The 27224-nt window shown below is 37.6% G+C and overlaps 1 protein-coding gene across 5 annotated transcripts in view; it reads left to right on the forward strand.

Moving 5' to 3' along the window:
* The window catches only part of LOC126237400 (uncharacterized), a 192283-nt gene extending 166821 nt beyond the window's left edge, over positions 1–25462 (forward strand). For 2 of the 5 annotated variants that reach the window (XM_049947513.1, XM_049947495.1), the window contains 3 exons: positions 6789–6887; positions 24056–24165; positions 25216–25462. In XM_049947513.1, the coding sequence (XP_049803470.1) occupies positions 6789–6887; positions 24056–24165; positions 25216–25290 (284 nt within the window). In that variant the 3' untranslated portion in view covers positions 25291–25462. The remainder of the gene's footprint in view (positions 1–6788; positions 6888–24055; positions 24166–25215) is intronic. The other 3 variants (XM_049947504.1, XM_049947522.1, XM_049947529.1) reach the window with 3 other exon arrangements.
* Positions 25463–27224: the final 1762 nt, after the last annotated feature.

Raw genomic sequence — 27224 nt, forward strand, 5'->3', positions numbered from 1 at the left:
TCTTGGCATAAATTTCCAAGCAGACTAACTTGTACTATTCATGGACCCCTTTGCAAGAACCACAGTAAGAGAGATGTTAATAATTACCAGCCAGTCTCACTCCTTCTTCCTTCCTTCCTTGCTTCTTGAAGCTACCGAAAAGATCATGTGTGACAGTACCATAACAAACCTCTCTCAAAATAAGATACTTAATCTCAGTTCAGATTTCAAAAGGGCCACTCCACAGAACATTCTGTTATTCAATTCATGAATCATGTTGTTTGAGATTTAAGTGACACACAATTGGTGTTATTGGTGACTTTTCAAAAGCATTAGATTGTTTCATCCACAGTATATCTTTTTAGAAGCGCTAATATTTTCGTGTCAGAAATCTTACTAGTGACTGATTTTCATCTTATCCACCTAAAAGAATGCATAGTGCTGCATTAATAAACTCTTGGAGTGTACACAATGAAACAGCATCTTCATAATAGCAGGCTGAGGAGTCAGTCATCTATCACCTTTTTTTAACATTGTCACTTCCTCTCACCTTTTTCAACCTTTTTTTGCCCCTTTATGAAGAAAATGGGTTATTTACATTTGTTTTTAAGTTTCTGTTTATTCAGTTAACTTTTTGGAATGCTCCAGTGATGAAAGCTAAAATCTGACCTGAACGGCTTCTAATATTTGAGATAGATTGTTCCTTTTTGATTTTTTGGAGTGTTTTTTTATGTTTTGCACTACTGCTGTTAGTGTCAAATGTTCCTCTACTACACCTGCTTCTAGTTTTTCTCAGATTGTAACTTTTTTGTAGTAACAAAACTGCTGCTGTGATACACTGTGCAATTTTGAAAATTAGCTTTCTGAGATGAGAAAATAATTTGTAGTGACTGGCTTAAAAGACAGATAATTTGAAAAGTAAAGTCTCTGCATGGGGGGAAAAGTTAGTGAAAACAAAAATTTTGATTTTGCAGTTGTACATTCTTGTTTTGTTAATTTTGAGATAAGATTCTCAAGCAATTTTTACCACTTAGTGTCAACAAAATATAAGTGAACTTTGAAATTGAATGTGAACTGCATGAGTTTCATTTACTACTTTCAGATCAGACATAACCTTCAAGTTTGGGACATGTCCCAATGATTAGTTCCAGCACTGTTGAATTGACTTGGACAGTGAAATCACTGATTTCAGTTACTCTGTGGATCCATCAAATTATATTTGTGTAACATTTTTAAGATGATGTTCCCTGATGGTGTTCCTGAAAATTTTTTACCTTTGTCTAAGAAAATGAGACACCTAATGACTCATGGACTGGCACCATATTTCCAGGAACATATGTTAGAAGAAGCATGTTCATCATATTACACACTGAGTTTTGTGAAACTACCAGTGCTAAACATAAAAAAGAATTACAAAAAAATATTACATTTTGGCCAGGGAGTAGGTACTGCAGAACAATGCATCACCTAAGAACTCAATTTTTCAGCAAAGAAAATGGTGAAATGTTACATCAGAAATTATGTGAAGCACTTTCTGAAATCAAGTTGTCCATAAAGAAATGCCCTATGCTGCTGTCAAGTGGACCTAATGTCAATAAAAAAAAGTTTAGGTTGTACATAGTGATGTCCAGGAGAAGTTTAGCACTCCAAATCACAATTTTTTTAGGTTTTCAACCAAAAGGTGGCTTTCGTTAGGATCTCCAGGAAACAAGATTTCAGAACAGTGGGATGGTGTTCAGTATTACTTTCTTAAGCATATAACTCTAAAAAGGAATTTTGCTGGTGTTCAGTCCAAATCCTACAAAGTAATTGCGGATACCTCTTTTTTTTTTTAATGAGAAATGGAAGTAGAACTTCGTTTTGTAATTTAATCTGCAGAAGTATTCAGTAAAAGTTCACACAACATTTTCAAAAACCAAATGCCTTTGTTTCACAAGCTGTGCACAGAAACAGAAAACATACTTCAAACCTTTTTGGCTTGTGTTTTGAAGGTTTCTGCTTTGAGAACAGTTGAGAGTATTTCTGAAGTTCTTCGTAATGAACTTTTTACATTAGATAATCTGCATCCTCTTGAGCAACTAACTGTTAGCAACAAGTGACCAAAGAGATCAGTAAACTGGAAGAATGTGGCAAGTTACGGTTTCTAAAGAATGCCAAAGACATTACAGTGCAACTTGTAAACATGATGGGAAAGACATTTTCATCAAGTGCCTTACAAGTGTTAGGTTTTTAAATCCCAAAGAAATAATAAAGAGTGAAAGGTGCAGTGACATGTTAAAGACTGCAAAAATGATGTCATTCGATGCCTTTCAAGATTACTTATTAGACTAGTGGAAGATTCTATAGTTTGAAAAAGATGACCCAGCTGTAGATAACTAGTATGATTACTTTTTTATTAAGATTCCTAGGAAACACTAATCCAAAAACATTTTGTTGCTATTTTTCCAGTACTGAGCTGTTGAATGTCATTAATTGTAAAAATGTATTGTAGATTTTCTTTGTGAATTATGATTACCAATATCAAATTACCAATACAGCATGACCATTGTAACTGTCTATATTAATAAATTTGTTTGAAGAGAAAAGTTGCCATACCACATCCAGGACAATAATAGAGAAATTTATTGGTTTAACCAGTCATGTTCGTAGGGATTATCAAAAATGAAAACAATTCATTTGTGCCAAATCTATTTATTGATCACTTTCTCACCTTTTAATCACCTTTTTGAAATATTTTGTCACCATTTTCAAGTGCCAACATGGCTCCTCACCCTGGAATGAGGAATAATTACTACAGGCATATCACAGGCATCAGTATTGCATTCATTCTCATTCTTGTTATACACACTGCCTAAAAAAAAAAAAAAAAAAAAAAGGAAAGCATCCAAAAGGGGAGGAGGAAACAAAATGAAATTCCACAGGTTAAGAGGACATGTGATATCATTTCTGTGACAGTATCAGTTAAATGTATAAATAACCTGGTACAATGAGCCCATGTACTAGTATGACTTTGCACCCCCTCTGGCCTGAATACATACACTGATTCTGTTGAGACTGGTGTCATAAAGCCATTGTATCCTCTCCAGAGGAAATTGGGCCCACAACTGGTCCTTGCTGTACTGGCATTGGGTTGGAGTTGACATATAAGCTATCTCATACGTTCTATCAGGGAGAGATCTGGGGATCTTGCTGGCCTTGGGAGTACTTCAGTATCACGTAGACAGTTCATAGAGGGATGTGTTATGTGTAAAAGCACTGTTCTGCTGAAAAACTGCACCATGAGACAGTGGCATGATATGTAAGATATGAGGATGCAGGGTGTCCGTGATGTACTCTTGTACTGTCAGAGTTTCCTCAGTCACTGCCAGCCATGACCTGAAGCCATGCCCAATGGCTCCCCACACCATGATGCCAAAGTAACACATCTGAGCCTCTCCAAAACACTGAAAGAATAAGATCTCTCCACAGGTCATAGTGACACTCACTGACAATGGTCATCCAGGGTAGTGCAGAATTGTGGTTCATCACTGAATGCACTTCAATGCCGTTCAGCATCAGTTTATTGTCCACATCATGGAGCCACTCCAAACACAGCTGTATGTGTTGTGATGTTAACAGCAGCCTACACATGGGACAGTAATTCCTTGTCTGTTGGGTGTTAGTCTCTGACCAATGGTGCTCGATAGCACAGAATGTTGCAAGGAGTTCATTACTTGTTGTCAGATGGCAGGTGCAGATGTGACGGGTACGATATACTTGGTGCACAATACAGAGAACCTCCCTTGTGGTGGTAACAGGTAGTGGACTGAAATCTTGATGATGAGCATGTCTTCCCTCATGTTCCCATACAGTCCAACATGAGGCAGCTGCTACATCCAAATGCCCCACAAATTGGGATGCTGTGTGATTCGTCCAGCTGACCAAATGGAGGCCTAAAGGAAGCTCTGTTCAAACCCTGTCAGGTGCTGATAACACTGTCTCACAGGTGTAAGCATCATCTCCATTTACAGTGATCACTCAACATCTGACACTGTTCACACCGCTGATATACCCTACTAGGCCTGGATTCTGGTGACTACTCTTACTCGCTGATAGTGTGGTTTTGTATGAAGTTACATTGATATCTGACCATGTCTTTTTGGTGCTGCACTTGTTTTGTCAGACATCATATCAGTAATCTTTTGTCATATGTCCAAGAAGCAGAAATTATTGTTTTCACAAACAGTGCAAATATTATAATGAAGAAACTTCAATACTCAGATATGTAAGTAATATTGTCTTAAAAGTTAATAAGTGGTTCTTTGTGAATGGATTGTCACTGAATTTAAATAAAACACAATACATGCTATCCAGTACTGCACAATGCCTGAGCACACCATTAGAAATACTGCATGAATTGGAACTCACATGTTACAGATCTCAAACGTCTAAGCTCTGAAATGTTTACATTACAGATAATATCAGATTTTGGATACAAAATATTAAAAATTTGACTAACTTTTCAGTTTTCTTTCAATAATGTCTTATGGAATCACATTCCGTGATATCTCATAATTGAGGAAAAAGTGTTTGTTGCACATAAATGTGTAACAAGGATAGTATGCGGTGTCTGCTCTAGAACTTCTTGTAGACAGCTCTTTAAAGAGTCTGATATACTGACAGCAGACTCAAAGTACATTTACTCCCTTATGGATTTTGCTGTCAAAATATACTATTTGCAACTGATAGTATGGTTCATAAGTATGGTACTAGGCAAAATGAGTTACACTGTCCATCCCTCAGCCTCCATGTGACATGAGAAGGAGCAAGGCACCCAGCAATAAAAATGTTTGACTACCAACTCAGTGATTTAAGGTAATTAATAGATGATAAAATCAATCCTATCTGCTTGACAACTTCTCCTACTCCATAACATAACCCCCCCCCTCTCTTTCTCTTTCTGTGTGTGTGTGTGTGTGTGTGTGTGTGTGTGTGTGTGTGTGTGTGTGTGTTTAATGGAGATACCTGCAAATTACTATCAGACACCAAGAGAATATTAAAGAACACACATTTTGTAGAAGTGCTGTACTGACATACCGCTATGATTGATTAAAGTGACGTTTTGACTAATAGTTTGAAGCAGCTTTACAAGCACTTCCAAGATAACATGGAAGGTATTCTGTGTGTCTCAATATATTTTTATGATGCAAGTCGTCATGAGTTTTTCAAGCAACTTTGCCTTTCTTCCAGGATCTATAATATCATGCTGTCATGTTCCTTTTGCCTGTGTTTCCCTTGATTTTTATGAAAGTTTTTCTTCTATCTGTCCCTTTAAATCCAAAATCCAGAGATTTGAGTGTATTTCTTAATAAATGGGTCTGTTAACTGTGCCATATGCACTTGTGTTTCAGCACATCATAAGTATTGTCTGGACTAGCAAACTGAAGTCTCTGCTGGGGTTGCAGCACTGTTGTGTTGGCACAGAAGCAATGGCATACTCTCTAGAGTGCTGTTACATATAAATTGCATAGAATAAATTACATATGTGGTAAATAATATTTTCACACATAGCAACTTTATTGGCATTTATTCACAGTATATAATATTTGCAGGTCCAGAGTGTATCTAAATAAGCCACTAACCATGTGAAATCCACATATTAAGTACTGTTTAGATCTAATGTTTGTAACAATGTTTTGTTCATCATATGTAATAATTCATTTTATCTGGTACCTTTTAAAATGTAAGTCACCATATAGAATCATTCTCTAAGAATTTCTGACCTCACGTCGAAGTCCAATTCTGTGTGATAGAATCAACAAAGTTTTCTCACAATTACTGTATTATTTTGCCATAGACATTTTGTCAACCAGCCCATTTATACATATTGTCAATGGAATACTTTTTGTGTGCTGTTTCCTGCTTCTTGTTTTTTTGGGCAGATAAAAATAATCACACTCTCCTTGGCATCCAACAATGGAAAACCTAGGATGGAATAACAACAATATTATAAAAAGGACAGATTGCTACTCACCGTATAGAGGAGATGTTGAGTTGCAGGTAGGCATAATGAAAAGACTGCTAAACACGTTAGTTTTCGGCAAAAAGGCCTTCTTCGAAAGTAGACAACACACACACATTCATACAAGTACAGCTCACACACACATGACCACTGTCTCTTGCCACCGAGGCTACTGGATCTGGTCACAGTGGCCAGAGACAGTGGTCATGCGTGCGTGCGTGCGTGCGTGCGTGTGTGTGTGTGTGTGTGTGTGTGTGTGTTGTCTTCTTTAGAAGAAGGCCTTGTGGGGCTAAAAGCTCATGTGTTTAGTCGTCTTTTTGTTGTGTCCATCTGAAACTCAGCATCTCCTCTATGTTGTGAGTAGCAATCTATCCTTTTCATAATATAATCATTATTCCCTCAGCATCCATAAATTTCACACTACTATTCAGTTGGAACATTCTGTCGGCATATTCTAGCACCTTCTTTGTTAGCATTGTCATTTTTTTCTGCTTTCCATTACCAGTATATTGAATGAGAGTAATAGCAAGCTGTCACATGTGTCCATGAAGGCAATTTGTGTGGTTACTATACTTTGAACTGGAACATGACTGGGCCTAACTATGTGACAAAGTTAGTTCTTGCTTCTGAGAAGCAGATGCTTCTCCTTGGTTTCAACATTTTGTATACTCTAGGTCATAATTAATTTTCCTGCCGGGTAGTTTACTATTATTTCTCTGTTGTATGTTAACTTACAAGCACTGTTTCAAAATACATACATAGAACATATTATGCAAGTAAATAGAAAATAATTTACTTTTTGTAACAGATCCTGAAAGGTCAGTTAATGTTCCTGAACCACATGACACTAGTTCCTGCTTGATGTGCAGCCAGTACAATTCAGTTTTTGAAGATGATAATGGTAACGGTAAGACTTGCTCATTGCTGTTCATAGAGTATGTAAGAGAATTTCAATTTTTAATGCCTGTGCATTATTGACTTTGTGCACATTCGTTACTTTCTTAAATATTTCTTTTAAATCAGATAGTGTACTGTGTACCAGTTTAGTGTTCATAAACCGTACTGTACTCGGTCAATGTACCATCAATGAATACTGCATCTCCAGTGAATTCATGCAGCATAATAATAGTATAATGTTTTAGTAAGAGCATAGTCCATATCAATTCATGCAGGCTAGGAAAAAATCTTACCTTCATAGTCTTGGATGTCATTGAATTTAGTATGTGTTAAAATGAAGGACTAAGTAAGGAACACACATTTTTTTGTTTTCACCAAAAAAAAATTATGATCCGAGATATAGTCCTCCAAAGATGACACTCAGCATACCATTTTGAAGATGCTGATTTTGGAAGAAATTTTAAAATGCTATATCTCTGGAACAGTTCTAGATATTTTGTTGGGCTTTTTTTATGTGAAAGTTAATTGCTTTATTATTACAGAGAAATCCTCTATTTGTACCTATCTGTCAAAGTCCTTTTCCTGTAGTGTTCTGAACTTTGTTATAATTTATGGAAAAAAATTTTTTTCCCACAGTGCCAATCCATAAAATTTTGATTTTTTTTCTGTTGATTAGTACCATAAACATTCTCTGAAAATGAGAGCTTCCATTTTTAGGTTGAACAGGTTTTAAAAACAACTGAAATTTTTGCCATACATAAAACCTGTTTTATTACGTCACATTATCACATAACAGGCTTATAAAAATCAAAACCTAGCCTTATTTAACATAATTTTAGTTTTGAAAGATGAGTAAGAGACTCATTTTTCAAGCATTTTAAATGGTTCCAAAAGTATGTGAAAGGTCCGAATACTTGAAGGTTTCAATTTATACAACTTCTGTGTGCTGAAATTAGCCAGTCAATGAACTAAAAATGTGTTCCACTGCTTCAGTATCTTCCTTTGATGTAGAGTCATGCCTTCCTGTTGAACCAATAGGAACTGGAGCACTTACAATCTTCAAAACATTGTGAACAGGAAGTGAGTACTGATGGCGTTGTTGCTGTCCTTCAGCTGGAAACCTATATCCAACAGCTGGTCCATGTGGTAGCATAAAGTTCACTACAGTTTCGTTTAACTCATAACTGGTCTATAATCTCTGCAATCCACCAGTCACAGTCACACACACATGCCAAAAACATCTCCCTTCTCAGGTTGTGAATCTGAGTATTATCCTACTGTTTCTGAGGTGTTGGCAGAATGAACGAAATTTCATTTCTCTTGCTCTTTAAAGTGCATGCAATATGAGTTCACCCGTGCAATATGAGTTCACCCATCACTTTGAGTCCGAAAATGTGTCTTCTGAATTCCTTTCACAGGAGTAGTTTGTTTGGACCATTCTTCTTTTTTCTGATCACAGAATTCTTCGATTTCCTCTTTGGACAAAAGAATGAGGGCTGTGGATTTGTGAGACTTCACAACTCTCATAAAATCCTCAGCATTCTGAATTAGTCTGGAAATATTATGTTTTGTAGCATGGTACTTCAGCAGGTCTCCTACACTGTCACAAGGCCCCTTCCCGTGACCAGTAGCACCGTATACCCTGTCAGTTGGCACATCGACTTACTCAATTCAAACAGATATGATGATGATCTTCTCTGCCCCTGTTTGTAGTTGAAGAATTTTGCGTATTGCTAGCAAAGCACGTGCTGAGTCATGTCCTGTGTCATCACTTCTAACTGCAACACTTGTGGTCTTGTTTTGAAAATATGTCACTCCTGTAAAAATTTAAACCTGGTCATTACTCCCTTGTACTTCTTGCGGGAGAATTAAAGACCAGTTCTCCTCAAAATCACAGTGAAGCACTAAACATGGTTATTCAGCCTGTACACACCCTTTCACTTCTGCAATGTGGTGTTGTTGCATTTTCTTCATATGCTGGTATGTTACTGCTTTCACTGACCATTTACCAAGTTCATCAATGAAACTGTCAAAGGCAACAGTTTTCTTAATTAGTTTATTTTCCTCCTGTGTCACATATGTAATTTCTGTAGAGCTATCCACTATGTCTTCCAGGCCAAGTGTATGTAAAGACAGTCCTCCCTTTTCGGGACAGTCACCACATTCTTGAAACAAACAAGTCTCTCACTTTACATCACAGACTACTAATAACTTCACATGCCCAACCAAGGTGTCATATGTCACATGCTTCAGTAACTTCTTCAGAGTTACCACAGAAAGTTTAAAATTCGCACAGTACACACATAAACAGACATCTCTAAGTGAATGTGGAACTACCCACTTAAGTCATAGTGCATAAAATTTTGATCTCTCAATATGTGAAGCTGTATAATTGCTCTTATAAATTGCAAAAGTTTCTTTAATACTGTGAGTCATGTACCTCTTCACTTTCACAGCTTTTTGACCTACAACTGTGACAGTTATAGCATCTTTTTTTTGTTGACACTCTGGCGAGAACAGTCCCATTTATCTTCCAGATAAAATGACTGCACTATTTGAACTTGAGCTATTCCTACAGGACAACCATAATAGGGATCTGGTCTTCCAAAGACTGCTTTTACAGACCTCACATTCTTGATTTGTTTACCATGTACTTTGATACTGGTGGAATGTGGTTCAAAATTATTTTCTCTGAAAATGTCTCTGGAATAATATTTAAAACTTACACCTTTTCACTGTAGGATGCACAACATCAAACAGTTGAATTGGTATTTGTGAAAAATTCGTGCCAGGAGGTGCAAGAGTACTTTGGTTCATTTTCTTCTGAGGATGGAATTTGTAGCTTGAAGAGTGTGGTCAGTTTTGCTGCACTTACTTCCAACCCGAACAATGTCTGTTTTTTTTTTTTTTTTTTTTTTGTTTGTCTTATATATCACTCTTTTATAGATATGCAAGTAGTCAGCACACTTCTCTCTCCTGTGGCCCCAGTCAGAAGACTTTTCAAACAATCGTTTTAAGGGGAATCATACCGCCCTATCTCGACAATATTAAATTGGCTATATAAATGCCCCGTTTTCTCAGGAACTGTTGAGTATATAAATGTGGTGTTTTTATCACATGCTCTCCCATCTTTTGTGACTGTATTGCTCAACAATCACTTTAAAGTAACTACTGGAAAAAAGTTATGATTTTTTCCCTAAACATATAATTTTTTGGTGCAAATTTTCACAATTTTAATTTCTTGAATTTTAACTATGACAGTAAATACTAAAGTAGAGCTACAACATCATTGTACTATCTATGTTATGTGGTAAACAATTTATTGATGTAGATTCAGAAGTTTCTGAGAAAAAGAGGCTTTTATACTGAAAAATGTCATGTTGAGAAAATTGCGTTTAAAGAAAAAATTTTAATATCCAGCCAACTGATACATAAAAAATATGTTAGAATCCTCCTGGATGGTAGTCCTCATCTCCTCCTTCATCTTCCTCACCCAGTGCTGCCCTCCTCTTGGATCTGGCTTCTTTTGACATATTGTTTGTTGCAATCTCTGCCTTCATGATTCGCAGTTGGTCCATCACACTTTTAGTGGTGTTGTAACCTTTATGAATGCCAAGATATTCCAAAACCTGTAGTCTTCCAGAATAGCCATCATTAAAAGTAAGAACAGCATCCAAAACACCAAGTTCAAAGACTGACTTTCTAACAAACACATTTTTTGGTATCCTTGACTATACAACATTGTTAAATAATTCATTCGCATTTTGTGTTTTGCCCGTGAGACATTTCTTCAATAGCTCTGGTTGGGCAAGATCCTGAAACACAGGTTTCATGGCAATCATAACAGCATTTGGTATTGTAATTTTGTGCGAGAAAGTGTCTACTTTACCCTCCTCTTTTGCCTTTAAGTATTTACACCATTCAGTGGAACACAGGTTTGTATTGGTTTAGCATCTGTAGACGGCTTGTGAAAATAAATTGCCCAAACAGCTCTCTTCATACCATCTAAATTATCTCTGTTACTTCTAATAGCCATACCATAATATTGTGTAATCTGATCAATTTGTTTATCAGTCAGTTGACGTCTTAGACCACCAGATAACTTGGTACTTCCCAACTGCTGTTTGAGTCTACTTAGTCTCGTGCCCATCCTCTTTTGCACGTGATTAATGCACTCTAGTTTTGTAATTGACAAATCACCATAGGGTTTACTCTCCACCACTGCTTTATACGATCGTGAGTCTCCATCCCCAAGAAAACTCGTGTAGTAAACAGCACGGCCATGCTGGGAACGTTGGAACGTTTTCACTGCAGAAGCAACCTCCATCCCTCCACTAGTTCCTTCATAGTTTCTCTGACAATTCATTTCATGCTTAGTTTGCTTTTCAGTACTTTTGCCTGCTTGCCTACAACCCTGACAGTACATGGTCAACACATCAACGTCCAACACTTTCCCATTGTTGATGCTGATAATAGATACACATGAATTCTTTGACTGGAAACCTCTTTTTTGCCAGGATCCGTCAAACGATATTGCTGTGTCAGAACTACCATTTTCTGCTACTGCCTGCTCTGCTGCTGTAGTCATTGACTCCATAGCACATGCCTTGACACTACTTCTTACTATGGAGTTGTATTTGATAGATTTTGAAGGGGGGACTGGGGAGGTTCAGCAAGCCACAAAGAACCTTACCAGCATAATGGCCTTTTCCTATGCACGTCAGTCCATAGAAGTATCTTAGATTAGTGTCAAAAAGTCCATTCTTTACACTTACTTCTGAAGTCTTGAAAGTCTTTTCGCTTTTACAGTTCAAACACATTATTTGTAAAGTGCACACCAGACCATTGCGTTGAGATAGCTTTTCAGAAATTGCAATTTCCCCTCCACATATACAACAACACACTGTTGCACATGAAGCTGAAATAAATATATGGAGATTAATAATGATATTGCAGTTTGTTTCACTGTCTGAAGCTGCGTTGTATTTTACATCATTACCCAGCAGTTTTTTCTTTGAAGCACTCAGAGGAGTAAAAGAACTGTCACTATTTACAACCAAATTATCACGCCCTTTGGTGCTAACCACTCTTTTTACTGCTGCTATTTTGTTCTGTAGTATCTGTTTGCTTTGTTTCATATTTTTTTAAACACTCCTTTTGGTTTAGTCCTGACAAAAACTATGACAGGAAACACAGAAACTAAAACGCGGCTAGTGGATAACTGTTGTTGCCAAACACAAACAAATGTACAGTTCAAAGAATTTACTGTGAAGTACCGCCAATGTAAGCAATTTATGAAACGGACAGTTCTCTACAAAGCAAAAGAAACCACAGCCTTCTAGACTATATAGTTCCAGAGAAAAATGCCACTATGCTAAATGATGGAAAACAAAATTCTTGGAAATGTCATTGCATGATTATTTTCAAATATTTATGTAAAATAGTAAATAATTGAATATTTCAATAAAACCAACACCAAATTAAGCGTAAACATCCATATTTTCATAATGTGCATAAAAGTAAAAATGTCAAATTTTGTTATTTTGGGTGGTACGACTCCCCTTAACAAAACACACTGCAACTGTGTCAACTGGCAAATTCGTCACGAAAACACAGAACTCATTGGATGGTCTCAGATTTCTTAGAAGCCTCTTCAGTAAACAAATTAGCACTGAACAACTACAATAAGGAAACCTGCAATGAACAACCACAACAAAGAAACTGACAAGAAACTACAACAAAGTTTAAGAAATATCTGCAACAATGAAAGTGAAAAGAAATAACTGCGACAAAGGAAGTGATAAGAAATAACCGCAACAAAGACAATAGAAGTAAACATTTGTAACAAAGAAGTTAGTAAGAAACAACTTCAGTAAAGACATACATTACCCTTGAAAGTTAAAAAAAAAATGATTTTTAAAAATAAAATCTGTCCAACTTAAAAGTGGAAGCTGCCCTTTACAGAGAATATAGTACTACATGGTACTAATCAACAGAAAAAATCTAACTTTTCTGGATTGGCATTTATGAGGGGGGGGGGGGGAGGGGGGGGGGGGAAGAAAAGAAAAAAAAATCTGTAAATTATAAAAAAAATATTCAAAAGGCGGCAGTAAAATAACTTTGACAGATATGTACAAACGGAGGGTGCCATTGTAATCATAAAGCAGTTATCTTTCAAATAAAAAATATCTAGAACTCTTACAGAGATCCAGCATTTAAAAAAATTTTCCCAAATTCGCATCTTCAAAATGGTGTTCACAGTGCCATCTTAAATACGTGTTTCTTACTTACTCCTGAATTTTAACATATGCTAAATTCAATAACATCTGAGACTATGAAGGTAACCCCCCTGCCTGGAGTGATACGGATTATGCCAAGAACAAATGCACTTCTATGTTCGATTGTAGTTATTACTCTGCTGTAACAAATAACTGAGACACTTCAAGTGAACACATCCATTGCAGCTTAAAACATGCAACAGAACAGCTTTATTTTACAATCATGTATAACCGAATGAAGAAACGGTGTAATCATTAGAGTCACTTTCTGTGGTTTATTTAATATATTCCTCCAATGTCCCTTCAGGCCATCAGATAGTAGCTGGCAGCTGCAGATCGATACTTGCTGGACAGAGTTCCAAGGATCCTACTGCTGGCTACACACAACTACACTGTGTTGTGGAATGTAGTCACTGGGATGAGGGTAGTTGTGGGAATGAAGAGAGAGCATCATTAAAAATGAACTGAACAATGTGAAATAATAATTATGAATTCACGATACATCCTTATGTACAGGATTTCAGAAATTCCCATTTCAAATAATGGAAAATCCAGGATGGAATGTAACAATATTATGAAAAGGATAGTTGCTACACAATATAGCGGAGATGCTGAGTCGCAGATACGCATACCAAAAAGACTTTCAGAAAGTTAGCTTTCTGCCAACAAGGCCGTTGTTGAAAATAGACAACACACACACACGCGCGTGCGCGCGCGCGCGCGCGCGCGCACACACACACACACACACACACACACACACACACACACACACGTGCGGTCTTTGATTGACTGTTTAATATAAACTGTGTCATACATATTCTTGATGTAGTTGTGATTCCCTGTATATTCCCTGTGATTATAATCATTGTCTATTTACTACCAATTTCTGTATTCTGTTATATCCTTTCATATTTGAGGTTCTGTTGATAACTTTTGCATCCCATTTCTTTTTCTAATGGATGAAATACAGGACTATTAAATCAAACCTCAGCATTGAGAAGCTGGATTTGTAATCGGGGTTTACTCCCTTATCAATGTTGGCTTCACTTCACTGAAAGAGACCTTCCTTCCCTTAGCAGCCATCCAATCTGGAATAGATGCTGCACCACTGTGGACTTCACTTCACTTCCCTCACCTAATACCAGTTGGCAAGCTAACGCAGACGTCCCAGCTGACTGGCTGGTTGATTTATATTGAGCCCCTCCACCAACAAGGTTGCAATCCCTGACAACTGTGAGGCTGTAGGTGTCAACAATTTTTCATTTCAATGGTATTGGAACCTGCGAAAATGTATCACCAACTGAAGGAAGTACATGGTGATACAGTAATGACTGAAAGAAATGTAAGGGACTGGTGTGAAATGTTCAGCAATGAATGAATAAATGTGCTTGGCGTAACTGGACTCAAGGATCCTTCACTTATCACAGCTGACTTTAACCCTCAAGGGGGTATGCCTATGTATAAAGTGTACACTGCTGTTCTACAGTTGCAGGCCTTTACATATTCCTTCATTATTGCTTCAGTTAACACAGTGATAAGTTGTGTTGTCATATGCCAAAGTGACCAGCAATAATATCAAATAAACAGGGAACTAGATGAGCAAAAATTTACAATCCATGCAAGAAAATGACCCAGATCATGAGCTATCAGCACAGTCCCACAACGCAGAAGTTGTCTATGAGATAATTAGTAAATGAATAAGGGGCTTGCCGAGATCTGATGCAACTGCACTGTTTATTGCTTCGTGTCAGTCATTACCATTGGGTAACACTTGCACACAGCAACAGATTGATGTAATGAAAGTTTATTTTATTATTGTTTAATTAAACAGAGTTTTAGTTCACATAATGTAAGTTTATTTTATTGTTTAATTAAACTGATATTTTGTTCATACATCTTTACCTTTTTAACATAAAAACAGCTATTCTTTACTCGTGTATAAAGTATGCCATAACCTGCTACTGCTATGAAAAAAGACATGCCTGCTCAATGGTTAGGAATCGACCCTAAAAAATTTGTTCATTTCTTTCCTGAATACAACTTGTTCTTTGCTTAGTGAAATTGTTGTTGCTTGGGAAACATCTTTTATATACTCTCTAAGAGGGGAAAAAACTGCACTATGAAGGAATTATTCAATAGGAACAAAAATTGATGGATGTGATGTATGAGTGCAAATAAACAAATGATTATAATATCAGAAAAATTGGATGATTTATTTGAGGAAAAAGCTTCTCAAACTGAGCAAGCCAGTAACATCTTGGTCCACCTCAGGCCCTTATCCAAGCACTTATTCAGCTTGGCATTGTTTGATAGAGTTGTTGGATGTCCTCCTGAGGGATATCCAATTGGTGCATTAGATAATCAAAATACTGAGATAGTTGGAGGGCCCTGCCCTTAATGCCCCAAACATTCTCAGTTTTTGAGTGAACCATATTGGCCAAGGCAGAGTTCGGCAAGCAGTAGAAACTCTCTCCGTGTGTAGGCAGGCATTATCTTGCTGAAATGTAAGCCCAGGATGGCTTGCAATGAAGGGCAACATAGAATATTGTCAACACACTGCTATGCTGTAAGGGTGCCATAGATTACAACCAAAGGGGTCCTGTTATGAAAAGAAATGGCACCCCAGACCATCACTCCTGGTTATCGGGTCATATTGTGGGTGACAGTCAGATCCCACCACTGTCCAGGGCATCTCCAGATATGTCATCACTGGTCATTGGGGCTCAGTTGGAAATGGGACTCATCACGGAAGAAAATTCTACTCCAGGCAATTAGATTCCAGGCTGAAGATGTGTCTATAGACACCCTAGTGAGCGGTGGGCTACCAACGTGACTGTTGTCTGCCATACAACCCGACAACCAGGGCTGATGGTCTGGCATGCCATTTCACTTCATAGCAAGACCCCTTTGGTTATCATCCATAGCCCCCTTATAGCACAGTGCCATGTCAATGATATTCTACACCTCACTTTGTTGCCTTTCATAGCAAGCCATCCTGGGTGTGCACTTCAGCAAGGTAGTGCCCACCTTCATGTGGCGAGAGTTGCTATTACTTGTCTTTGTGCTTGCCAAATCCTACATTACCTAGCGAAGTTGCCAGATCTCTCCCCAGTTGAGAATATTTGGAGCATTTTGGGCACAGCCCACAACCATCTTGTGATTCTGATGATCTAATGCACTAACTGGACATAATTTGCAAAATATCCCTCAGAAGGATATCCAACAATTTTATCAATAATGCCAATCTGAATAACTGCTTGCATAAGGGCGAGAAGGGCACCAACTCATTACTGACTTGCTCAATTTGTGAAGCTCTTTCTTTTGAATAAATCCAATTTTTTTGAAATTATAATCATCTGTTCGTATGTACACGTACAGCACATCTATGAATTTCTGTCTCATTCAGATAATTCCTTTGTGGTGTGGCTTTTTTTCTCTTTTTTTTTCCTGCCTCCTCCTTAAAGTGTATTATAAATGCAAAAGCTTGTGAGTGTTTGAGTGTTAGTACGTTTGTTAGCCATTCACACTGAAAAAGTTCGATTGATTTGGATGAAATTTGGAATGGAGATAGCTTATACCCTGAATTAACACCTATGCTAATTCATGTATACCTACCTATCAAAGGGGTGGAGTGCCTGTAATGCATGAATACCCACATTTCATTCATCTATTATTTGAGAATGAGAGGAATTTTTCTCGTACAGACAACTCCACAAAATGATGAAAGGAAAAAGGTTGATTGCTTACTACAATTTTGCTGTTCATAGAGTAAAACTGCCACATGAAGGTTTCATTTATTACTTCCTTACTACTAATTGTATTCACCATACATTTTGCAGAAAGTGTTCACATATACCATTAAACACTGAGATGAGTGAAAAACTGCCATATCATGTACAACATTTAAATTTATTATTTCCTTGCTTCTAACTCTAACTCCAACACATTTCACAGACAGTATCCACATATGTCACTGAATGTAACTATAAAAATATATCATTGCACGACACACAGTTCAGGAGATATGATGTCAAATACTTATATGCATGAAAAACTGCTGCATCATGCATGACGTTTTAATTTATTACTTCTTTACTACTAACGTAATTTGCAAAATATTTCTATACTGTAGCCCCATACACCACTAAATGTAACAGCAAATTTGTATCATTGTATGACACACAGTTCAAAAGATACGATGTCATGAACATTGAGCTGTATGAAATGAAAGTGCAGGGTGAAACTTGCTAGAGATGCAGGTGAAATATGTGTACAAATACGTATCATGTATACTTGACATGTGCATATGCAGGCATAGCCACAGGCAAAGAGCTCATCCTAAACTCCTGGAAGAATTTCAGCCAAACTTGGAAAAGACAGGTTAGTTTTGGTTTGGAAAGAAATACTGTGGATGTGAAAACCACCAGCCTCCTACTGAGGTGGGAATGATAACGTGGAGAGATAAGGGATGAGAGGAGATGGGCAGACGGAGATAGGTAAGTTTGAGATGGGCAGAGAGAGGGGGAATAGGAGATGGCTAATAGAAGATTCGAATAAATACATACTTGGGCATTTTTGTAATAAATAAATGTTTTAACTGCATATAACACTGTAGGATGCAGCTAGTTTTGACAATAATTCCAAGATGAAAGAATACCATGTACAACTTGCATAATGGACTAGCAATTGTGAATTAAGACACAAAAACTCTAAAGTTCATGGACTGATATGACAAATCCTTAAATAATGGAGAGGATTATGTAGAATGAAGAAAGTAAACTTACAATTTTCTAGTGAAAGAGCCTTTCTAATAGAATATGTTTCTTGAAATTATTACTTCATAGGTTATCTTTGCAAATACCATTGGTATTAATCTTCTGTAGGTACTACATACTGATAAAGACACATGAAGTGCAATAATTGCATACCATAAATCACAATCATGGGAGATAATTGAAGCATTTTCCTAATCACTTATAGTTTAACAGTAATGGAAATTCGGAATGGAACAACACATAAAATAAGGGAAAGGCAACCACTCATCTATAGCGGACTTATGTGTAGTGCACAGATGGATGTAACAGAAAAGTTACACGGACACATGTAACAGAAAATATTATTCACACTAAGTTTCAAGCTCTGTTCTTTTTCTAGCAAAATTACACACATTCACACACACAACCACACAGAAAACCAAATGCACACTCTTGCAGATGCAGCAAATCTGATTATTGATTATCAGTTAGTGAGAGCAGTTATCTGGGCTGATGGAGCTGGGGAGGGATAGCAAAAGATACATAAGGGAAGTAGTAGGTAGCTGTACAGTGCGAGGCAGGTCTTTTGACATATGACTCAGTAGCTACACAATAAGACAATAGGAGTTCAGAGGGTAGAGATGGAGAAAAGAATAGAGGGAAGGTAAGGAAGGAAGATGGTGGTGAAGAGGTAGACACTGAGAGGAGTAGAGAAATAGAGAGAGGAGGAAAAGGAGGAAGAGAGAGGGAGGGGACAAGATTTAATAACCACAAAAGGGAGAGGGGAAGAAGAGTGTTGGAAGAAGACAGTACACAATGTGGACAATGAAGGAATGGTGTGGATTTAAGAGAAAAGGGAAAAGATGAGATGAAGCAGTGGGTTAGCAGAGGTTTAGGAAAGGGGGATTGCGTGAGTGCAGCATTTACTGGAGAGACAATCCCCAGAAGAAATTTTCTTTGAAGGGAGTATCCAAATGGTCCCTATAGTGCAGCAGCTGTTTAAGTAATTTGCATTGTGATGCACAGCATGTCCAGCAACTGGGTGGTCAAGTTCTTGGTTTCAATCAGTAGAGTAGATAGTTGGTCACTTGTGCCAACATAGAATGCTGTACAGGAATTGCAACATAGCTGATATATAATATGGCTGCTTTTCCACAGAGTCCTGCCTTAGGAAGACCTATCGTTTATTGGGTAGGAGATTCCTGTGACTAGACTGCAGTAGGAGTGATGCATGGATGCATGGGACAAGCCCAGCTCATGGGCCAACCATAAGGAAATGACCCATTGGGTACAGGATTGGGAGCAGGGTTGGAATAAGGATGGACAAGGAAATTCTATAAGTTGGGTGAGTGGCAGAACACAACCTTAAATGATGTGATTAGTCTCTGAAGTGTTTCAGGTAGGTTTAGGCTGTGTGATGGTTTGTTATATTTCACCTCATGCACAGAATACCTAAATAAATTGCCACCTGAACACTCCTTTTATATACAGTGAATATCACTTACTGAATATTCGGTCACCATTAAGTATTATTAATCTGGGTCCAGCTAGTCTGTGCTCTGAATCCATGTACTTCTTCCTCCAACTTGGCTCTGACTTAGCCTGCGTATGGGCTGCAGATAGAGCTGCTGAAAATTATCTTCATCTCATGAATTACAACTCAATACATGATAAATAAGGACAGCTACTAAGTTGTGTATTGCCTTTCTGTACTACATACATAACAGATCTGATATTCAACTTGATAACTAACAATTACAATACATTTATTATCTTTGACTTTGCATTCTTATATTTCATGGAGAGCTTTGCTCTGCACGCCCACTCCATGGAACTCTTATCTCCAGTTCAGCAGGCAGGGTCATCTGATTACTATCCACTTCCATAAAGTCACTGGATCATCGACTCTCGTATCAGCACCTGTGATTTAAAACAGCTCCCAACTCTGGGGTGCTCATCACTTATCGACTACTCTGTCACAAACATCTTTTCTCTGACATGTGTATTTAAGGACATGATACCTCTCATTCAGGGAATGGGATGTATCACTACAGCTTTTGGGTATGATACGCATCAATTAAGGTGATGACAAAAGATACTCAAAGCTCTAGTGAAGGATATTGTCGAGTTTTTTCAAGACCTGGGCAATACTGGATGAAAATGTTGAGGAGTGCTGGCTGGTGGCTTGCTAACAACTTTACTGGTGTCAGAGGAGGAGATGGCATGAGAGATCAGTTTGTGGAATAGCTGAATAGGATACTACCCATTAGTAAAGGCTCTGGTGAGGTTATTGGTATATTTTGAGACTTCTGATATCCAAGTGCAGCTTCCATGGGTGGTGAGGCTGTAAGAGAGAACTATTTGACATGGAATTGGTGACAGCAATAAACAAACCAAGTGAGGTGGTACAGTTGTTATCACACTGAACTCACATTCAAGACAACAATGGTTAAAAATCCCATTGGTTATCCAGATTTAGGTTTTCCATGATTTCTGTAAATGACTCTAGGCAAATGCCAGGATGGTTTCTTTGTAAAGAGCACAATCAATTTCTTTCCCCATCCCACCATGATCCAAGCTTATCCTCTATCTCTAATGACCTTGCTGTCAACAGGACATTAAACTCTAATAAGTCTTCCTGTGAGTACAAAAGGGAGTACCATGGATTTATTGCAGATTTAGACTTTGAAAGTGAAATAATTGTGAGAGTGAATGTGGTTGGTTGGGAAGATTAGGAAAGAGGTGGTGATTGGTATCAGGAGGGCCTTGGGAGAGGTAGTGTTTCATGGCCACAAGACCTTTGGTATGGGGGGATGTTGGTGTATAATTACATTGCATTCCAACTGATCAACAAGGAGTCTGGTGATAACAAGACAGGAACTTGGGAAAGGCAGTGTGGGGCTAGATTTGTTGAGATTGGGAAGTAGGTAAAAGGCAGGAGAGTGGGAGGTTGCTGGTGTGAAGAGGGAGATAGGTTAAGGTATTAAGATTTGGAATGGATCTAAGACCATGAGGAGGTGCTGGAGGTCATGTTGGACTTCTGAGGTCTAACATTTGTATGCAGAGGTGTCAGAACATTGACAGAGCCCCTCAGCAACATAGTCACTATGACCCTGACCAGTGTGGTGAAGCCATTGTCTGCAGAAAGGATGATAAGATCTGGATTGGCTTTCAAGTTAATGATAGTTGAAAACCAGTACCTCTTGTCTGCTCTACACTGTAAAATCCTTTCATCTTGTTTTGCAAGTGCTGTGTGATCTGTCAAAGACATGCCTCACACTATCTCGCTACCCCATATGTCCTTTCCTACACACTCCCCAACTCCATCAGCCTAGCCAACTGCTCTCAATAATCGATAATGAATAATCAGTCTCATTGTGACTGCAGGAGTATGCATTTGTGTGTTTATTTGGTTCAGGAATATGCATTTGTGTGTTTATTTGGTTGTGTGGATAAATATGTGTTTTGTTAAAAAAAAAGCGCAAGAGCTCGAAATGTAGTGTGAATACTGTTTTCTGTTACATGTGTCTAGACATAACAGCCTTAAATTAATAAAATCATATCTTCAGAATCGTAAGCAAGTTGTTTGTGTAGGGAGAGAAATGTCGAGTATAGAGCAAGTCAAGGTAGGTGTTCCGCAGGGATCTGTGCTGGGCCCCTTTTTGTTCCTGATAATGATAAATGATCTGCCGTCATTTATCAAGTCCACCACTGTGTTGTATGCAGATGATACAACATTTCTTAATGCTAGTGAGGATTTCAATAGCCTTAAAACTTGTGCAGCAAAGACAATTGACCAAGCATCCTATTGGTTCAAGGCAAATGGATTCCTGCTGAATGAAAACAAAACACAGCAGGTGGTCTGTAGTCTTAGAGACAAGCTTCTGTCAGATGATCCAAGTTATGTCAAATTTTTGGGGGTATACATTGATGATAAATTATCTTGGGGTCAACATGTACAATATATTAGTGGTAAATTGTCTAGAGTTATTTACCTGTTAAGGTGACTTATGGATTGTGTTCCTGAAAAATATGTTAGAATATCCTATTTTTCATTCTTTCAGAGTATAATAACATATGGAATTATTTTGTGGGGGAACTCTAGCTGTGTACATGACATATTAATACTGCAAAAAAAAGCTATTAGGGTAATTACTGGTTCTGCATATAAGGCACACTGTAAACCATTGTTCTGTGAACAGAAAATCATGACTGTTATAAACTTGTACATATACTATGTTCTAATTTATACGAAGAAGAAATTACCAGAAACAAAAACCAGAGAAAATGTACACAGCCACAATACAAGAAGGAATAGGTGCCTCTATATTCCTTACCACAGGTTGTCAAAGTCACTCAACAGCTACGAAATCATGGGGTACAAATTATTTAATAAACTTCCTCAATCTGTTCAAGAATTACCTGAACAATTATTCAAACAAACAATTCATGACTGGCTAGTCCTCCACCCATTCTATGACATAAGAGAATTTATCAACTGTAATGTAATACTATAATGTTAACAAGAAACCTGTGTTTCTTTCAAACTATTTGATGTGTCGGCAGCTGGGCCACACCTTGTAGATAGAGGTGGCTTAAAAGGCACGCTAGACTAACGCAGACGGGCGTGAAGTACTGGAACAGGATACGTAATTAATGCTATGAAGAAAAGTACGTAGCTGGTATAATACTTATCTTTAATCAATCATTGTGGTACATCGCACAAAGGAGACTTTAATTACAATCACTGTAAGGCTAATGGCGCCTTGCTAGTTCGTAGCCATTAACTTAGCTGAAGGCTATTCTGTCTCTCGGCTAATGAGAGAGAAAGGCTTCGTACGTCTAGTCGCTAGCTCTGTCATCCGTACAACTGGGCTGAGTTCGAGTCAGTCTCTCGAGACCTGCCTTGTGGTGGCGCTAGGTTTGCGATCACACAGTGGCGACACGCGGGTCCGACATGTACTACAGGACCGCGGCCGATTTAAGCTACCACCTAGCACGTGTGGTGTCTGGCTGTGACACCACACTATTAATTGTATTTTAGTATGTATATGACGTTGTCTATTGCTGTAATGGCCGAATGACAATAAAATTATTATGCAGCTTATGCTTCACACATCAGTCTGGCATAGGTGAGTGGTTGCTGTTCCATTACTTATGAAATATCATTTAGATAGTTCATGTACAAATATGGAACATTCAAGATAAAAGTTTTAAAAGGCTTTTGCCATACCAACACCTTTGTATTATGGATGATGAGCAAGTAACAAGAAGTGCATATCCACAATATGGGGATGAGGTTTCTAAAAAGTGTCAAAGAACGTAAAAGAATAAACAAAATCAGAAATGTTATCAGTAGTGAGTTAAACACACATAGTGTAAAAGAGAAGCTGGAAGAAAATATGTAAGTTAGGTAGAGGGAATTTCTGCTAAGAATGGCACCTGATTTGGATTTCCTATGCAGCCAACATACTCTAATGAGGTACAACATTATGACCAATGCCGTTGTGAGACTGAATGCTGCTTGGCTCTGCAGGTATGTTATGTAAGAAGGAAAGTATGTAAATGAAGCAGAGATGAATGGGGAATCATTCAGGTAACAATACAGGCCACAAATTGAGAAATCCTCTGACATAAACGACTTTGACAAAAGGGCAGACTATTATAGCCTGAAACCTGAGAACAAGAATCTCAGAAATGGTGAAGCTGATTGTGTGCTATTGTCATCACTATCTATGGAAATTGATTGAAGGATGCTGAAATCACAAGTGGGCAACCAGGTGTTGGACATCCATACTTCATCACAGAATATGGAGCTTGGAAGCTTGCCTGTTCCATAAAGCAGGATAGGCAGTGCTTGAACTAAAGACATTAGCAACTTGCATTGAAGTGGATATGGGATCATTGACAGTGGACCATGGATCAAAGCTGGTGGGATTTGTATTTCTTGCTACATCAGGTTGATGGTTATGCCTGGATAAGTGGGCATACAGGTAAGTTGCTGCTTGAAACATCCAGTACATCACAGATACAGATCAGTAGATGCACTGTTATGCTATGGGGGACATTCACATGGACTTACATTGGATCTGTAGTAATAATTGAAGGCATCATAACAACTGTGGACTACTTTAATATTATTGCAGACCACCTGTATGCCTTCATGCCTGATGTCTTTTCCGACAGTGATGGCATCTTCCAGCAGGGTAACTGTCCATTCATAAGACCAGAATCATGCAACAGTGGTTCATTTGAGGTGAGTAATTTACAGAAACCTCATAACCTGTCTGTAGGTATCTGATCCCACATGCCTCCAGAAACCTACAAAAGACCCCATACTCTGACTGTCCCCGCCCTCTTGTTGCCCAAAGTTGATTTATTAATGTTTGGAGTTACTCAGTAATTTGGGTGGCTGGTCACATTTGCACAGGACTTGCCACGCTGAGATAGTGACACACTGCAGCAAGTGACAGGGACATCCGAATTTAAATAACCAGTTCTGCATTTCCTTTATGTGGTCTACCTTTCTATAATCGTCTAGAGGATGAATGGGTTGATGTTTCAGTAATAATGTAAATGGGGTGGACTTTCTGCAGAATTACACATATATTTCCAGTCATTTCACTTCACAATACAAATCTATAAAACATACCTAACTTGTTCCCCATCCTTGCACTTCTAACTTGTACAACCAGCTGCTCTCAAAAGAACAAAGATTTACCTCTAATGACATGTAGCAAGGAAATTACTATCACATACCAATCTATTTATGCAAAACAATCTTAGAAACATACATTTCATAAATAAATTACACTTAATTGTCAACCTTTTTTGAGAAGTCCATGATCGTCACTGTAATTACATTAAGTATTTATAAATGTTAACATTTAAACATTTTCATATAGCTATGCAGTAGTGGATTTTTACTTTTTATGTCTTTGGTGCGGTATTGTTCACTTCGTATGACTCAAGATTGATTAATACATTTATCTCACCATAACCAGTTTTATTACAGTAACATGCACAATCACTGCTGTATTGCATTCCAAAGGTGGACCAACACACTATTAAACAAGTGGTCATAATGTTTTGACTCATCAGTGAGTATGTTGTAAACAGTCATCATTAAAATGTTGTTTTCAAAACTGAAACACTAGGTGAAGGATCTCAATCAAAGAGCCCATGCTATGCTACCTCTCACACTGTTTGATGATGAATGCAACTTTGTCTGTACTCAGTCATAATTTTTATAGTGGTTTAACTTATTTCCAGTTTCATAATATATGTTTTTACATATTTTTTACAGAGAAGAAAGACATCTAACAAAGAAATATGTGCTGTAAGACAAAGAATCAACAGAGTTTCTTTCAGTTCCAACTGATTGATAACATCAGCGACTACTGAGCTATGGGCAGCTGTCAGTCATAAGATACACGGTTTTCCTTGTACATTATCCTTTTGGAACTGTATTCATTAAAAGCTCTCTCAAGTAACTACTCTTTTATGTCAGTTAACAGCTTTAAAAAATGAATATAACCACTTTTTGCATTTTATCTGTTTCATTTTATTCCACCAAAGAGCACTATATTTTACATGAAGTAACTGTTTTAGAATATTTTATACTATCTTGCATATTAGCAGCCTAAATAAGTTGTTATTATTATTGTTGTTGTTGTTTTACTCACCCACAGACCTTTTTTTACAAGGATACTGAACATGTCATGGTATTACAATTTAAGAGTATGAAAAAAAGTCATGTATGTTTATGTACTTACAAGTACAGATCTAGTTCGAGAAGAATGGGACAGGTAGTTGGGTGTGACTTTTGTATTTGCCTGAAGTAATTTAAGGAAACCATGGAAAACATAAATCATGATACCTGAAAAGAGACTGGAGCCTGCGTCCTCCAGAATACTTTTATGAAGATATGAACAGTAGTGTGTCTTTTTTTTGTATTGCACCATATATTTTTTTATTTGATAATCTACTTCCTCTCCTCAAGACCAGTTGAAATATGTATCCCAGTGTACCATTCTGGTAAACAAGACAATATTAAAAATGTAGCAGAAAACTGACTTCACCTCCCCTGTACTAGAACAAAGTGTAGGTATCTGGAATAAAGTAACTGGCCCCTTGCTGGAACACTCAGTAAAGAAATGGAAACATGAGAAAAACGCACACCAGTCACTCAAGCAACCATCTATAGCTGAAGGCATGTGTGCGAGTACAATGTACATCAATGGAGAGTGGATAGAAATGCTGCTTATCTGTGGAGAATGTGAGTTAACATGATAGTAATTGCAATAATGTGTTCTTATTTACAGTACAGGTACTTGTACTGCAGTACTTCAGTACTTTTAAATTATATGATGTGTATCTTCTCTTCATATCTTTATAACAAACCAAGTTACAAAAATGGAAATCTTGCTGGTTAATGTCCCCCTGTTACCTAAACATTTACTTGATACTGTAAGGCAGGACTTCTGAACCTTTTTAGCCAGCAGACCCCTTTTTAGGCAAAAATTCGTGGCGGGACCTTCACAGTCAAGAACACAGTAACTGCTGAAATTCTGTATGAAGCCCATGGGAACTGAAAACTTCTTAATGCAAGTACCATTCTTCCACTAACCCAATGATGAATCAAGAGTTTTTGATTTAAAGATGAATGGAAACAACTTGAAACTATTAATGATGTTCCCATTTGTCTGAATTGCATCTATATTCAGATACTTGCTATTTGATTTATTCCCATTGTTCAATACACTAGGCAGGCCATATTTATAATTGAGTGTGGGGGAATATATTGCAAAGAAAAGCAACATTCACTGGACATTATTTTAATTTTCAGAACAAAAATATCAGTAGTAACAGAATTCAGTTAAATATTAAATAACTGATAGAAAACACAAACAAAATACCTACAAAAGTTATAGTGTGGGAATGTTTACTGCTCCTCAGTGAAGCAAAATGCATTCTTATTTATTAGAGATGAGTCTGTACAAATAATAGTGGAATCTTAATGTGAAGGTTAAGGGTGCTTCTTCTCACACAATTTGAAAAGTTGGGCTCACTACTTGAAAACTGGAGAGGGATGTCTGGTTCAGCATCTAGACAGCTTCAACACTTAGTTTTCTTGGCAGCATAATTTGAGAATCTAGATTCGTACATGTAAGTTGTGGCAAATGGAAGTAGAAATCATTTTGCTTTTTCAGTAAGGGGTAAGAATTTTTTGTTTTCCAAACAGATCCAGATCACTGTTGAAAGTAGATTTCAGGGTTGAGTCTGTGGCAATTTCTGTCAACAAATCTCATTCAT

The sequence above is a fragment of the Schistocerca nitens genome, chromosome 1, assembly GCF_023898315.1.
Source record: "Schistocerca nitens isolate TAMUIC-IGC-003100 chromosome 1, iqSchNite1.1, whole genome shotgun sequence".
NCBI classification, from domain to species: Eukaryota; Metazoa; Arthropoda; class Insecta; order Orthoptera; family Acrididae; genus Schistocerca; species Schistocerca nitens.